The following is a 15,245-nucleotide window of genomic DNA, read 5'->3' as shown; positions in this document are numbered from 1 at the left end:
CGGATATGCCCTGGCGTACCATCTCTACTCGGTTAATCCTCCCGTATGCCATTGGGAATCTGGGGTGGAGAGCGTTGCATGGAGCAGTTGCGACCAACAGGCGTTTAAGCTATTTCACGGACTCCCAGGCCGCCTGCAATTTCTGCGGCCTGGATGAGTCCGTGTTTCATTTATTCACAGGGCTTGGGACGCTGCAGCCCCTGTTCCACTATTTAAGGGGGCTGCTCCTCAAGTTCTGGCTGCACTTCAGTCCCACGCTCCTGATCTTTGGCCGCCTGGTGAGGGGGCGAGGGTGGGGGGTGGGGGCGGGCAGGTCGGTGGATGTCCTCATGGGTCTGCTCCTGGGCCTGTCCAAGGTGGCTATCCACAGGTCCAGGTTGGACGCAGCATGTGGGGGCGGTCGATCTGACTGTCTGCCTCTCTTCTGCGGCATTCTCCGCGTCCGGGTGGCCCTGGAGAGGGAGCACGCGGTATCTGCTGGTACACTTGAGGCTTTCCGCGACCGGTGGGCACCGCAGGGATTGGAGTGCATCCTGGATTGATATAATAAAATTATTATTTGACACTTATTTTGGTTTTATTGATTTGCTGCACATAAAAACACACCCTAACTCCACTTCTTGTAAAAGGGGGCCCTAAAACACACACAAAAAAATATGTATTGGGTGGACCCATTGTTCAATTTGAGAACAAATTCGGCCAGGTGGAGGAGGGTTGTTCAATGTGAGAACAAGTTCAGCCAGTTGGAGGAGGGCTGTTCAACCTGAGAACAAGCTCAATATTTTGCTTTTTGTTCAACTATTCCTTGCCTGACCTGAAGCACTTGCTCCCTGTGTGCCACGCCAAGAGAGATTGACCAGCATTTTTTTAAAAAAAAATGCGATTGTTCTGAAATGAGGGTAAATGCAAAGGTTTGATCAAATAATTTCCCCCCTGTGGGACATTCTTAATTGGTGAGCAGACTCTCCATCGTCTGGTGACCGAAGTAGCAGCGTGAGGACTACAATTCCCATGATGCAGGAGGGCAGCTGGAAGCACGCGGCTTCTCGCGAGAGCCTTGTGGTGACGGTGCGGGAGCGGCTTGTGGCTGAGGAGCGGAAGGTGGGGGGTTGTTGTGGTAACGGAACTGCTGAGGCCGTGAATTTTACTTAAAACACTCAGAATGTCGGAGACGGACCCAAAGACGGTGCAGGATCTGACCGCCGTGGTGAGTACTACGGTGCCGTTTGGCAGCGGGTGGGTGAAGTTTGTCCGGAGTCGAGGGGGGGGGTCAGGCTCTGCTGGTGAGCGCAGGCCTCTCCTCTCCTCCTCTCCTGTCTCTGGTGGTTTTGTTTCCTTGGCTGCAGCTTCACCCAAACACAGACTGCCTTTATTCTAAGGGGCTGGGAAGAGGGATAACAACTTAATAACTGGGATAATTAATAGAAAGAGTGAAGAACAAAGTGTGAAAGAATATTTGGGAGGAAAAAGTGTTTCTGAAAGGGCGTTAGAGGTACAACCCTAGACTTGATTTTTTAAATATTTATGTTGAATGACAGATCAGGACTGGCTTCTATTTCATGTAGCTTTTTATGTCCTGTTCTAAATTGTATAATTTACTATTCCAATATTGCTATGGTTAAGCAATAGGGAACAGATTTTTTTGGAAAATTAAGCTATATTGCAAAACCATTGCCATGAATAGAGAGAGGGTTGATGGTTTTTTTTTTGGTTAACATTGAGAGAGAGAACCAGATTATATTTTTACCCAGGGTTGCCAACTCTGGTTGGAGGCATACCTGGAAGTTTGATCACGTGATGTTTGGACCACATGACATCTGACATCTGTAAATGTTATTGCATTTACCTGATAAAGGATGTGTCCCCACTAGTTGAGTATTGTTGCTTGTGGTTTCGTCCCAGCAGCTGTTGTATGAGATATTCCGAAAACCCGGAGGTCACCGGTGAGCAGGTGAAGAAGGGTAACTGAGGGCAGGGAAGAGGGGAAACCGAAGGTGGGGGGACAGATTCGCAAAGGGGAAACCAGAGATGGGAGGAACTTCGATTCCACCAGTAACTATTAGTAACTCACTGAAAGTGCACTGATAACAAGTAGTAATACTGGTAACACTCAGATTCCCCTGGTAACACTCAGATTCCCCTCATAACCAACAGTAATACAATACCTTATTGATACACTAGTTACATATAGATTAACACCTCAATATCCTACCTGTAAATTGTAGTAATCCTATAACCCACTGATGTTGACCCTGAAATTACAGCAAGAATCCCCCTGTGCTGCATGATGCATTTTAATAGGCCCAATCTCTTTTCCTATCTCCTTGGACTCTGGTTTGGGCTCCCGTTCCATGTGAAGATGACAACTCTAAACTGGGAGCCTCAGTCAGAGCCGAACTGTACTTGGACTTCACACATCAAAAATGGCTGGCACAGACCGACCTGAACCAAATCAAGAGATCGCACAAAGGGCAGCAGACTCTGTGTTTGAGGCACTTTGCACATTGTCCTAAACTCTGCTCAGCACAAACATTTCTAAACCACTTCCTGGGCACGGACTCAATAAAGGAGAATTACAGTGCTGGAGGAGGCCATTTGTCCCCAGTGCTGGTGCTGTACCTGTAACCCCTTCTCTCTTTTCCTACCCCCCCACCCCCCCAAGATCCTTTTATATTACTCCTTTTCAAATACTTATCCCATACCTTTTTAAATCTCTACCTCAAAACCACTTGTGGGAAGCATCCCATGGTACAATAGCCCTTATTTCAAGAACCTTTCTTCTCCCTTACCCCTTGGTTGTTCCAGTGAGAATTGTCGGTCTCTACGTCACCTTGTTCCGCATTTGCCCACCAGTGGAAATATCGTTCAATGTTTACCCATAGTAAAGTTCCCAGGTTTCACCCTCCCACTCACCACATTGCTGCTACTTCTGGCTCTGCAGAAAATGCTGATCCCCCAAGCACACCCCAGTCTTCCTCCCCCTCCCATCCTCTGACCCCAATTCCCTGACTCCCAGTCTCCTCTCTCATTAAGCCCACATCCCTGACCCCCATTCCCCAGTCTCCCTCTCTTCCCTGACTTTCCACTCCCATTCCCATCTCCCTCTCTTCCCAGCCTCATGACTCCTGAACCCCAATCAGTCATCTAGATCTTGCTGTCTGGGACTATATGAGCTGTTGCAACTTGGCTTCTTCGTTCCCTGTCTTTAAAAATCTCCTCAAACTTTTCAGCTTTTTTCTCAGCTGTGCATTCAGTCAGCTGTTCTAATTCTTCTATCATTTGGTCAGTTTTTCTCCTTTGTGAACCATCTTGAGGTGTTGCATTTCAAAGTACTGTACAAATGCAAGTTGTTTAATCCTTGAGCATAGAATCCTGTACGCTATGTGGCTTTTTTAAAATATTACATTTCATAGGTGATTTCTTAATAAGCAATCTAAAACACTGCAGGATATTGAGGAGGGTACAGCTTTATTACTGTAATTAAGATAAAACTAAACATAAAATTCTGAAATTTTAAAATTTTGATTTACTATATACTTTAGCTCCAACCTCTTCCCTATTGCCATAGAAAGCTTAAAATAGAGAATATATTATCTCATCTGTATTCTATTTTAAATTTTATTTTATACTTTTTCTTATTTTATGAATGAAAATTGAATTTGCCTGTTTTCCTGAGTCTCCAGCATTCCACTGTTTGTGCTACAGCTGCGACCCACATCAAAAATTGATTTCTAATCGACTACATACCGGTTCCAAAGCTCACTTTATATAGTTGTAGAGTCATAGAATGTTTCAGCGCAGAAACAGACTATTAGCCCATCAAGTCCTTGCCTTTGCATGAGACACTTGGTCTAATAGAAGTCTCCTGGCCTCACCCAAACTCTTTAATGTTCTTCCTTTTCGAACAGTTATTAGATTACCCTTTTAAAGAATTTATGGTCACATCTTCACCAGTGGTTTGTAGTGAAGAATTCTGCATTCTACCCAGTAAAAGTTTTTTCTAACCTTCACTTACATTCTTTTTGTGATCTTAATTTTGTTCCCTCTCGTTATCATCTTATTAACCAGTGGAAAGAATAACATTAATTTACCACAACCTTCTTAATCTTGTAGATCTCTTATCAGGGCACCAATTAATCTTTTCAGATCTGGTGAAAAGGACTAATTTCTCAAGCCTCTCTTCATAATTGTAACCCTTTATCCCTGGTGACATTTTAGTGAATCTACATTGTACCTTGTTTGTTGCTTTTATATCCTTCCTGTGATGAGATATCCAAACTGCTACCGAACTAAAGTCTTACATAACATCAACATTACCTCCTTGCTTTTATATTCTAAACGTCTAGATACAAAGCCAAGCATCCGTTTTACCCTTTTCATCATCTTCTCTACCTGCACGACTTCTATTAATGATCTGTATATTTGCATATGGAGATCTTCTGCTCCCTCAACTCCTTTAAATATCTTACCATTTAAGGCATACTACTTTTCCTAATTCTACCAAAATGCTGTGCTTCAATTTTTCTACATTGAACTGCATCTGCCACCTATCTGCCCATCCTGCTAGCCTATCTATCTATCTTCTCTGGCAGTCTTTCACAATTCTCATGAAATTTGCTGTATGCCCCAATTTGGGGTTAATCAGCAAATTTCAATATTGTTTCTTCAATTTGCGGATCATAAGAGCAGCCCCAACAGAGACCTCTGTGAAACATCATTCACCAAAACTTTCCTGTTTTTTACCCTTACCTTTGATATATCATCTCTATCCATGTGGCGATATTTCCTTTATTTCCATATGCTATCATCTTTGGCACAATACACTTGTGCTTTTTTGAAAATTCATCAAAACTACATTCACTGCGCTTCCTAGATCAATCCTCTTTGTGTTTTTTTCAAAGAATTATATAAATTTGGTCAAGCATGACTTACGTTTTGGAAATTGATGTTGACAGGCCCTGTTTAACTTGTATGTCAACCGTGGCTCAGTGACCACTCTTGCCTCTGAGTCAGATGGTTGCGAATTTAAGACCCACTCCAGGACGTGAGCTCATAATCTAGGCTGACATTTCAATGCAGTACCAAGGGAGCACGACTTTATCTGAGGTCTGCATATTGGAACTCTCTTATTTAAAAAAAAATGTTTGTTAACACTAAATATTTAGTGACGTGTTAATGCTTCGAATAAATGGTTAAATTGCCGTATAATAAATTGGTCTAGGGTTGACTGATGCAACCAGTTTCTATTAAGCAAGCTTCAACTTGTTTTTAATAAGCTACAAGCTGGTAAAGCATAGTTCATTTGTATTTCGCAGGTTACCACGTTGCTCCAACAGATGCAGGACAAATTCCAGACAATGTCCGACCAGATCATCGGTAGAAATATCCTTGCTTTCAAAGACAAATAAAGTTTCAAGTGTGTACACACCGATTTTATGTGGATCTCAATAGGTTTGTACTGAAATTTTTGCATTGAATTTATATTGTGTAAATTTTGTGCAAAAATTAACACGATTTGGTACGCTGACTCTAACAACCGACTAAGGTGATAATTTGGAGACACCTTACAAGCCCTCTGTATTAAGGGCTGCCTCAGAAGGTAAGACCTCTGTCAATGGTAACCCTGCAGCCCAACTCTCATATTACTAGCTTGTATGGACTTTCTCCTAACAACGGAGAAGTTCTGCAGCAATGGAAGTTGCTCAGTGATATAAAAGGGACATTGCACTGCAGCTAAAACAATGCCCTATTGTATGATGGTGAAAATCTCTCTTTTAAGTAGACTTAATGTGGTGCATGCCATTGACAGTAACTTATTTGTTTTACCATACTCTATCAAATACAAAAGCAGAAAATAAAATGCTCTGAAACAATACAATAGAATTTGGCTTCACTGATCACTGCATGTAATGATTATTCAGTTGTAAAGATTATCTGCTTTTGGTAAAACCACAACCTATGTGCATGCGTAGTTGAGTGTGTTTATTATGATTGGTTGAATGAGCTGTGAAAATGTTTCCTGTGCTACAACGGTATATTGTGAATAGAAATACAGTACTGCTAATCTATTTGTATTTTTAATTGAAGCTCACAGTTACCGGCAGCCTCAGTCCCGTCTGCCCATGTGACGGTGGAGGAAATTTAGATAAAGTTGCTTTGCTATCCACTGAGTGGAGGTCCTGTTGTTGAAGGTGTAGTAACCAACTGATATTACATTCAACAAATGCACTGCCTACTGGCATTTTTAATTTAAAATTAGAGTTCTAAATCTCCAAATTGTCTGTGAGATGAGTGTGTTGAATGTAACACATTGTTGAATGTGACTGTACATCCTGTTCACTGGCAGCATAAACATCTAGAACTCTAATTTTTAAATAGGAGCACGTTTGAAGTGCCAATAACGTGTTGCTGAATGTACAGAAACCAGCTGGTATTAGATTCTGCAGTACATTCTGTTCATTGGCAGTTCTGTGGTAGTACTGAAATTACTTTTGTGAGATCAGAGGACTCTAGTTGAAGAGCATATGAAGCCTTAGATACAGTGATCAGTTGGTTAGAATGATCAAATTTGGACATGATGAAGTCAGTCATTAAAACCACAACCTGTCTGTGTTTATTTTTCAAATGAAACTCCGGGTTAGCAAAAGTGCTATATGCAGTCATATCTCTTTTGATATGCTTTGTTTGTTTATGCTGGGGCCTGATCTTTTTCAACAACAAGAACAACTTGTATTTACATAGCATCTTTAATGTAGAAAAATATTCCAAGGTGCTTCAGAGCTTAGCTAAAGAAGGAAAGTAGGAGGGGTTGACCAAAAGCTTGGTCAGAGGTGGGTTTAAAAGAGGAGAGGTGGAAAGGCAGAGCGGTTTAGGGAGGCCATTACAGAGAGTAGACAGTTGAAGGTCTGGCCACCAATGGACTTCAGCAAAGCCTTTGACAAGGTACCGCATGGTAGGTTGTTACATAAGGTTAAATCTCATGGGATCCAAGGTGAGGTAGCCAATTGGATACAAAATTGGCTTGATGACAGAAGACAGAGGGTGGTTGTAGAGGGTTGTTTTTCAAACTAGATGCCTGTGTCCAGCGGTGTGTCTCAGGGATCGGTGCTGGGTCCGCTGTTATTTGTTATTTATATTAATGATTTGGATGAGAATTTAGGAGGCATGGTTAGTAAGTTTGCAGATGACACCTAGATTGGTGGCATTGTGGACAGTGAAGAAGGTTATCTAGGATTGCAACGGGATCTTGATAAATTGGGCCAGTGGGCCGATGAATGGCAGATGGAGTTTAATTTAGATAAATGTGAGGTGATGCATTTTGGTAGATCGAATCGGGCCAGGACCTACTCCGTTAATGGTAGGGCGTTGGGGAAAGTTATAGAACAAAGAGATCTAGGAGTACAGGTTCATAGCTCCTTGAAAGTGGAGTCACAGGTGGATAGGGTGGTGAAGAAGGCATTCGGCATGCTTGGTTTCATTGGTCAGAACATTGAATGCAGGAGTTGGGATGTCTTGTTGAAGTTGTACAGGGCATTGGTGAGGCCACACTTGGAATACTGTGTACAGTTCTGGTCACCCTATTATAGAAAGGATATTATTAAACTAGAAAGAGTGCAGAAAAGATTTACTGGGATGCTACCGGGACTTGATGGTTTGACTTATAGGGAGAGGTTAGACAGACTGAGACTTTTTTCCCTGGAGAGCAGGAGGTTAAGGGGTGATCTTATAGAAGTCTATAAAATAATGAGGGGCATAGATAAGGTAGATAGTCAAAATCTTTTCCCAATGGTAGGGGAGTCTATAATGAGGGGGCATAGATTTAAGGTGAGAGGGGAGAGATACAAAAGGGTCCAGAGGGGCAATTTTTTCACTCAAAGGGTGGTGAGTGTCTGGAACGAGCTGCCAGAGGCAGTAGTAGAGGCGGGTACAATTTTGTCTTTTAAAAAGCATTTGGACAGTTACATGGGTAAGATGGGTATAGAGGGATATGGGCCAAGTGCAGGCAATTGGGACTAGCTTAGTGGTATAAACTGGGCGACATGGACATGTTGGGCCGAAGGGCCTGTTTCCATGTTGTAACTTCTATGATTCTATGGTGGAGTGAAAGCAGGCAGAATCACAAGGTCAGAGTCAGAGGAATGGAGTGTTTGAAGGGGTTGTAGGGCCAGAGAAACGGAAAGGGAAGGCCATGGAGGGATTTAAAGATCAGGTCAAGAATTTAAAATTTGACATGCTGGGGGGTTTGAGAGCCAATATAGGTGAACCAGAAGGAGAACCAATGGGTGAGGGGGACTTCAAGCATTTCTTGATTACAGACTACATGTCATCGATGTGATCAAAGAATTAGTCACAAAACACAAGGCTACCTCCTTGATTTTTTTTTTCACAAATTGCAGTTTGCCTTTTTAAGTAAAAATGACAAATTATCTCAATGGCAGCATTCTTGTCTGAATCAGAGGCTGTAGGTTCAAACCCCACTGCAGGACATGAGTGCATAATCTAGGCTGATACTTGCAGTGCAACACTTGAGGGAGTGCTGCATTATCAGAGATGCCAACTTTTGGATGAGATGTTAAACTAAAGCCTGGCTCCCTGCTCAGGTGGACTTAAAAGATCACATGGCACTATTTGTGACAAACATTTATCCCTCTACCAGTACCACCAAAAACAGATTAACTGGCCATTTATCTCTGCAGTTTCCTGTGCGCAAATTGGCTGCTGCGTTTGCCTGCATAACAAACAGTGATTCATTGGCTGTGCAGTACTTTGGGATGTGCTGAGGATGTGAAAGGCTCTGTATAAATGCAAGTGCTTTCATGACTTCTAATTTACACAGTTGGCAATATATTGCAAATACATAGAATTTGCTTTGTGACTCTTCTCTGGAAAGGAACCTAACTAAGTTTTATATAGGCAGTAGTTCTTATGGAAATTGAAAGTTCCGGTTGAGCTTTTCGTACTCCACAGAAGATCATGTGCTCTGTTTCTTTACACAAATGATACTCCTTACTTTAATGAGCAATTTTTTAACATTATTAATATACAATTTTCCCACAAAAACTTAAAGTATGATGTTTCTTTGACATTTTTCACTTGATGAGATGAGTGCTCGCATTGATGACCTAGAGAAAAACATTGCTGACCTCATGACACAAGCAGGAGTTGAAGAAATAGAAGGAGATAACAAGGTAAATGCTAGACATTTTTTAAAAAACACTCTTTCCCTCTCCCCCCTTCCTTCCACCCCCCCCCCCAACCTCCTGCTCCTCTCTACCTGATGAACTGGTTGGTTACAATTGCTTAGTTCAGGTTTGAAATCCTTTCAAGAGTGATCTGGTGAGCAACAGCAGTTATTTTTAGTTATTTGGTTTTAGATCATTAATATGAGTACACATTTTAGTAGCCAAAGGAGTCCGAGAGATACATGGGGACTGATAGTGCATGCTTTGTGTACAAAAATGAACTGATCTCTCTTGATAATAAAAGTCAGCTCATAGAATCATAGAATGGTTATAGCACAGAAGGAGGCCATTCTGCTTGTCGAGTCCGTGTCGGCTCTTTGTAAGAGCAATCTAGTTAGTCCCAGTCCCCTGCTCTTTCCCCGTGTCCTTGCAAATTTTTTCCCTTCAAGTATTTATCCAATTCCTTTTTGAAAGCCACGATTGAATCTGCTTCCACCACCCTTTCAGACAGCGCATTCCAGATCATAACCATTCGCTGCTACAAAAAGTTTTTCCTCGTGTTGCCTTTGGTTCTTTTGCTAATCATCTTAAATCTGTGTCCTCTGGTTCTCGACCATTTCGCCAATGGGAACAGCTTTTTTTTACTTTATCTAAACCCTTCATGATTTTGAATACTGTTATCAAATCGCCTCTCAATCTTCTCTGCTCTAAGAAGCACAACCCCATTTTCTCCAGTCTATCCACGTAATTGAAGTCCCTCATACCTGGAACCATTCTAGTAAATCTTTTCTGCATCCTCTCTAAGGCCTTCACATCATTCCTAAAGTGCGGTGCCTAGAATTGGACACAATACTCCAGTTGTGACTGAACCAGTGTTTTATAAATGTTCAACATAACTTCCTTGCTTTTGTGCTCTATGCCTCAATTTATAAAGCTCAGGATCCTGTATGCTTTTTTAACCATTTTCTCAACCTGTCCTGCCACCTTCAAAGATTTGTGCACGTATACCCCCAGAATTCTCTGTTCCTGCAGCCCCTTTAGAATTGTACCATTTAGTTTATGTTGCCCCTCCTCGTTTTTCCTGCCAAAATGTATCACTTCGCACTTCTGTGTTAAATTTCATCTGTCATGTGTCTGCCCATTCCACCAGCCTGTCTGTCCTCTTGAAGTCTATTGCTATCCTCCTCACTGTTTACTACACTTCCAAGTTTTGTGCCATCTGCAAATTTTGAAATTGTACCCTGTACACCCAAGTGCAAGTCATTAATACATATCAAAAAAAAGCAATGGTCCTAGTACCGAGCCCTAGGGAACCTTCCTCCAGTCCGAAAAACAACCGTTCACCACTACTCTCTGTTTCCTGTCACTTAGCCAATTTCGTATCCATGCTGCCGCTGCCCCTTTTATTCCATGGGCTTCAATTTTGTTGACAAGCCTATTATGTGGCACTTTATCAAACGTCGTTTGAAAGTCTAGTTACACAACATCAACCACATTGCCCTTATCAACTCTCTCTGTTACCTCATTAAAAAACTCAATCAAGTTAGATAAACACGATTTGCCTTCCAACAAATCCATGCTAGTTTTCCTTTATTAATCCACGCTTGTCCAAGTGACTATTAATTTTGTCCCAGATTATCGATTCTAAAAGCTTCTCCTGGTTAAACTGACTGGCCTGTAGTTGCTGGGTTTATCCTTACACCCTTTTTTGAACAAGGGTGTAACATTTGCAACTCTCCAGTTCTCTAGCACCACCCCCATATCTAAGGAGGATTGGAAGATTATGGCCAGCACCTCTGCAATTTCCACCCTTACTTCCCTCAGCAACCTAGGATGCATCCCATCTGGACCTGGTGACTTATCTACTTTAAGTATAGCCAGCCTTTTTAGTACCTCCTTTATCAATTTTTAGCCCATCCAGTATCTCAACTATCTCCTCTTTTACTGTGACTTTGGCAGCATCTTCTTCCTTGGTAAAGACAGATGCAAAGTACTCATTTAGTACCTCAGCCATGCCTCAGCCTCCATGCATAGATGTTTTTAGTCCCTAATCGGCCCCACCCCTCCTTATCCCGCGTTAACTATTTAGATGCCTATAGAAGACTTTTGGATTCCTTTTTATGTTAGCCGCCAATCTATTCTCATATTCACTCTTTGCCCCTCTTATTTCCTTTTTCACTTCTCCTCTGTACTTGCTATATTCAGCCTGATTCTCACTTGTATTATCAACCTGGCATCTGTCATACCAGGTTGCTTCATCTTACTCTTTATTTCTTTTGTCATCCAGTTTGGCCTACCTTTCCCCCTTGTGGGAATGTACCTGGACTGTACCCGAACCACCACCTCTTTAAAGGCTGGCCATTGTTCGATTACAGTTTTGCCTGAGAATCTTTAATTTCAATTTACTCAGGCCAGATCCGTTCTCAACCCACTGAAATTGGCCCTCCTCCAATAAAGTATTTTTACACTAGATTGTTCCTTGTCCTTTTCCATAATTAATCTAAACCTTATGATACTATGATCACTGTTCCCTAAATGTTCCCCAGCTGACACTTGCTCCACTTGACCCACCTCATTCCCCAGAACCAGATCCAGCAATGCCTCCTTCCTCGTTGGGCCAGAAAGATACGGATCAAGAAAGTTCTCCTGAACACACTTCAGAAATTCCTCCCCCTCTTTGCCCTTTACACTTTTACTATCCCAGTCTATATTACGATAGTTGATCATTTGGCTAATATTTTTGACACTGAGCACCTTGCTCATAATGAGCCCTGGGTGCCAGGATCCTAATGTCAGGTGCCTTCTGCTAGTGCTAGGTAACTATAAAAGGATTTTAATGGAAGATTTATTTTTTAAAAAGCTTTTAAGAGAAGGAGATATTTAGAAATTTGACTCATTATCTTTATAAGCTCAAATTATAATGTTATTATTCTTCAGCTCATTTCAGTACAGTGATTGGCTTCCATTTTGGAAAAAGTGTTTTATCAGCATAATCTCTAATTTTACATGCTGATGCTGTAACTTTTAAAATTTGATTTAAGATTGTGTTCAAAATATTGAAATGTGTGGAAGTTTTGCACTAACAGACTAAGGACAATTGTTATAGGAAATAAAAATGTCAATTTAGTGTGGTAGAGTAGTTGAGATGAAGACTTTTTATATACATAATGATATGGCACCATTTGTACACTATACAGAAGAGTTGTTACTCCACCTTTAAGATCCGTCACTTGGAGCAAATACCTTTTTTCCCATCCCTTCACTTGAAGTGTGCTACTTCATGTTTGTTGTTTCCCTTCACTTTGTTCTCTAGTATAGTTGATAAAGAACAAGAGCTTGAAGCAGATATAGTGTAAATGGACAAAATTAAAGAAATTATTTCTTTTTATCTAAAACTAAAGAAGCACACCTATTTTTTATGAAACAAAACTTGTTTACTGGGAGACTATGGTAGAAATTGCATTGTTCCTGTTAAGTAAAACCTGTCAGTGCTAATATAAAAAGTAATTGAGAAGTGCTTTCTGTAACCACATAGCCATAAACTGATACCAAAGGTGTATCTTTTTGCTTCATTAGACTCTGAATGATACAGCCCAGAAGGAGGCGTCTCAGCCCTCTGTGCCTGTGCCGGCTCTTTGGTAGAACTATCCAATTAGTCCCACTCCCACTTTCCCTATAGCCCTGCAATGTTTTTTCCTCTTCCAAGTATTTATCGAATTCCCTTTTGAAAGTTACTATTGAAACTGCTTCCACCATCCTTTCAGGCAGTGCATTCCAGATCATAACAACTTGTTGCGTTTTAAAAAAAAAAATTCAAATAAATTACTGGTGAAGCTTACAAAACCTACAGTTTGGTGCTATGGCCAATAAAGTCTCCTTATGTACCGTGTAAATGGTCAGCAATCTACTGATAAATTCTATAAAAATGTTGGGTTCAAACTTAAAAAAAAAAGTAATAAAAAGAACAATTTTAACAGTGTTGAATAATAACACTGACACAGGTTTTAACAGTAATCTTTGCACTAGTGAACAAACTGTCCTTAACTCTCAAAGGAGATTAGGTTTCTTGTATTGAAGTTATGGTGACTTTAGAAGTCTAGACTATATTAGTACTCACCTTTCTAATGTGTAAAATTGAACTCAAGTCCTGTCCTGATGAGGTGGAACTTTGCATCTAGTAAAGTGGAAAATCTAATACCTAAAAAGAGTTGAAATTACAGCAGTGGGGCTTGTGCTAAATGGCAATTGAAGTTGGCCGTTGAGACCAGTTCACTGTGAATAATTAAATACGATGCTTAAAGTCAATGATCTACAGTTTTCACGGAAAGATTAACTGAATTGTGGAACGTAACCCCCAAAGTAGCAGAAACAATCAGTAATGAAAATGGAAATTCAGTCAATGTAAATCAGAGGCCCTTACTACAATAATACATACATTGGACTTGAGTGACTGCACTGTTGTAATATCTTTTTCCTTCCACAGGTTCCGAAGTAACCAAAGAGGATGGTGGTAGCAGTTTTTTGTACATCTTTCCAGCTTGATTACTTAATTCAAGAGTTTCTGCTGTGCTAAAGTGCATTTTTTATATTGAAAACTGTGGTTGTATTAACAGCTGTATTTGAATTGTCTTTTGTAAGAAACCATAATGTACTGCTTAAAATTTAATATACATTAGGGAATTGTACAATTGTTTAAACATTGGGTACCTGGTGTTAAATTTTTCTAAGTAGAAGACAATTTTGATGTAGCTAATTAAAACTCCATTCCCTGACAAATGAGTTTTTTTTATATTTTTCATTAAATTATTCACACAACACTGTTTTGAAATTAAGTTGGCTTAAGATCCAGTTTAACCTATATATTTGTGCCATTGTTGCTATGTTTTTGTCACTTTATACTTTCAGTATAAGACCATGAAGGCCCAATGTGCTCATTTTTGATGATATCGTGCAGAAGCCAGCTCAGTGTTGTCTTACAGAAAAGAACATAATTGTAGTGCACCTCCTGTTGCTAAGCACTCGCAGTGTAACTGTTACTAACCTAGTGATGCCATATTGGCTCGCTCTTGATGGTGGTGTAATATGCCAGTTGCCATTGTAAGTTTATACTAAATGTTATTATTGTCTTATGAATATTTCTCGTGAGATTGCTCTAAAATGTGAGTGCCTATGCTTAAATTGTACTAGTGAACACCAGATTTTTTTCAACGTAATTGAGATACTAAGATTATAACTGATTTATAGGTAAAGACATTTTATTAGTGACTATCAGGGTATGCTAAATGGTGAAGGGGTAGAATTTCCATTATTTGTCAAAAAGCTGCTTGTGCAACTGCTGCACGTGTATGAATCAGTTTTTTTAAAAAAAGGATTTCATAGCATTCTGTTGTTTTTCCAATGTATTAAAAGTCAATATGCAATTGAGGCACTCACAATTTACATAGTAGCACATATCTGTCACGATTTGTGTAGATTTTTAAAAAATCATTGGCCCAGGCTGTGTTTATTTGGAACAGATCCATTGATTCAATGATCTCATATTGCTTTGGTTAAGTACAATTGATCTGTACATTCACGTATGTGTTAAAAATACAGTATGTGTGTAAAAGTGTTCTTTATTTATTGTTACTGCTTCAGTCCTGACTTCTTGTATCTAGTACTTTACAATGTGTTTGACTTTCTCTTGACATTCCCTGTCATGCCTCCAGCCAGTGTTTAAGCAGAGGGTCAGGAGATCATTATAAAATGTATAAATCATTAGTCTAAGGGTCAGCCTAATCTAAAGGTGATGGATACTCTGGTTGGTTGACACGTTATTTCAGTTTACTGTGCTGCTAATAGTAGTCTCAAAGTTAATTTGTTGTTTGTATTGTTCTTGACAACTATCCCCAGTAGACATATAAAATAGAATGCATAGTACTGAAGTATAGAAATACTTTAACAGCACCTCCAGGCTTTTATTTAAAATTTGAAGTTTATTGTAGTATTTTTTTTCCTTTTTAACCGTTACATTTTCTTTATGCATTTTTCTAACAAGCAGATATCTAGATTAATTTTATCTAA

General features: G+C 40.2%; 1 protein-coding gene across 1 annotated transcript; it reads left to right on the top strand.

The window, feature by feature from the left end:
• The first annotated feature begins 1,058 nt into the window (after nucleotides 1-1,058).
• On the top strand, nucleotides 1,059-14,793 carry hsbp1b (heat shock factor binding protein 1b). Its single transcript, XM_067998105.1, has 4 exons — nucleotides 1,059-1,207; nucleotides 5,316-5,382; nucleotides 9,094-9,188; nucleotides 13,666-14,793. Exons 1-4 carry the CDS (start codon nucleotides 1,163-1,165, stop codon nucleotides 13,675-13,677), a joined length of 219 nt encoding a protein of 72 aa, XP_067854206.1. The 5' UTR covers nucleotides 1,059-1,162; the 3' UTR covers nucleotides 13,678-14,793.
• The last annotated feature ends 452 nt before the right edge of the window (nucleotides 14,794-15,245 follow it).

This window comes from Heptranchias perlo, chromosome 16, assembly GCF_035084215.1.
Source record: "Heptranchias perlo isolate sHepPer1 chromosome 16, sHepPer1.hap1, whole genome shotgun sequence".
Taxonomy (NCBI): Eukaryota; Metazoa; Chordata; class Chondrichthyes; order Hexanchiformes; family Hexanchidae; genus Heptranchias; species Heptranchias perlo.
Note: the sequence above shows the minus strand (reverse complement) of the source record. Positions and strands in the feature narration are given on the sequence as shown.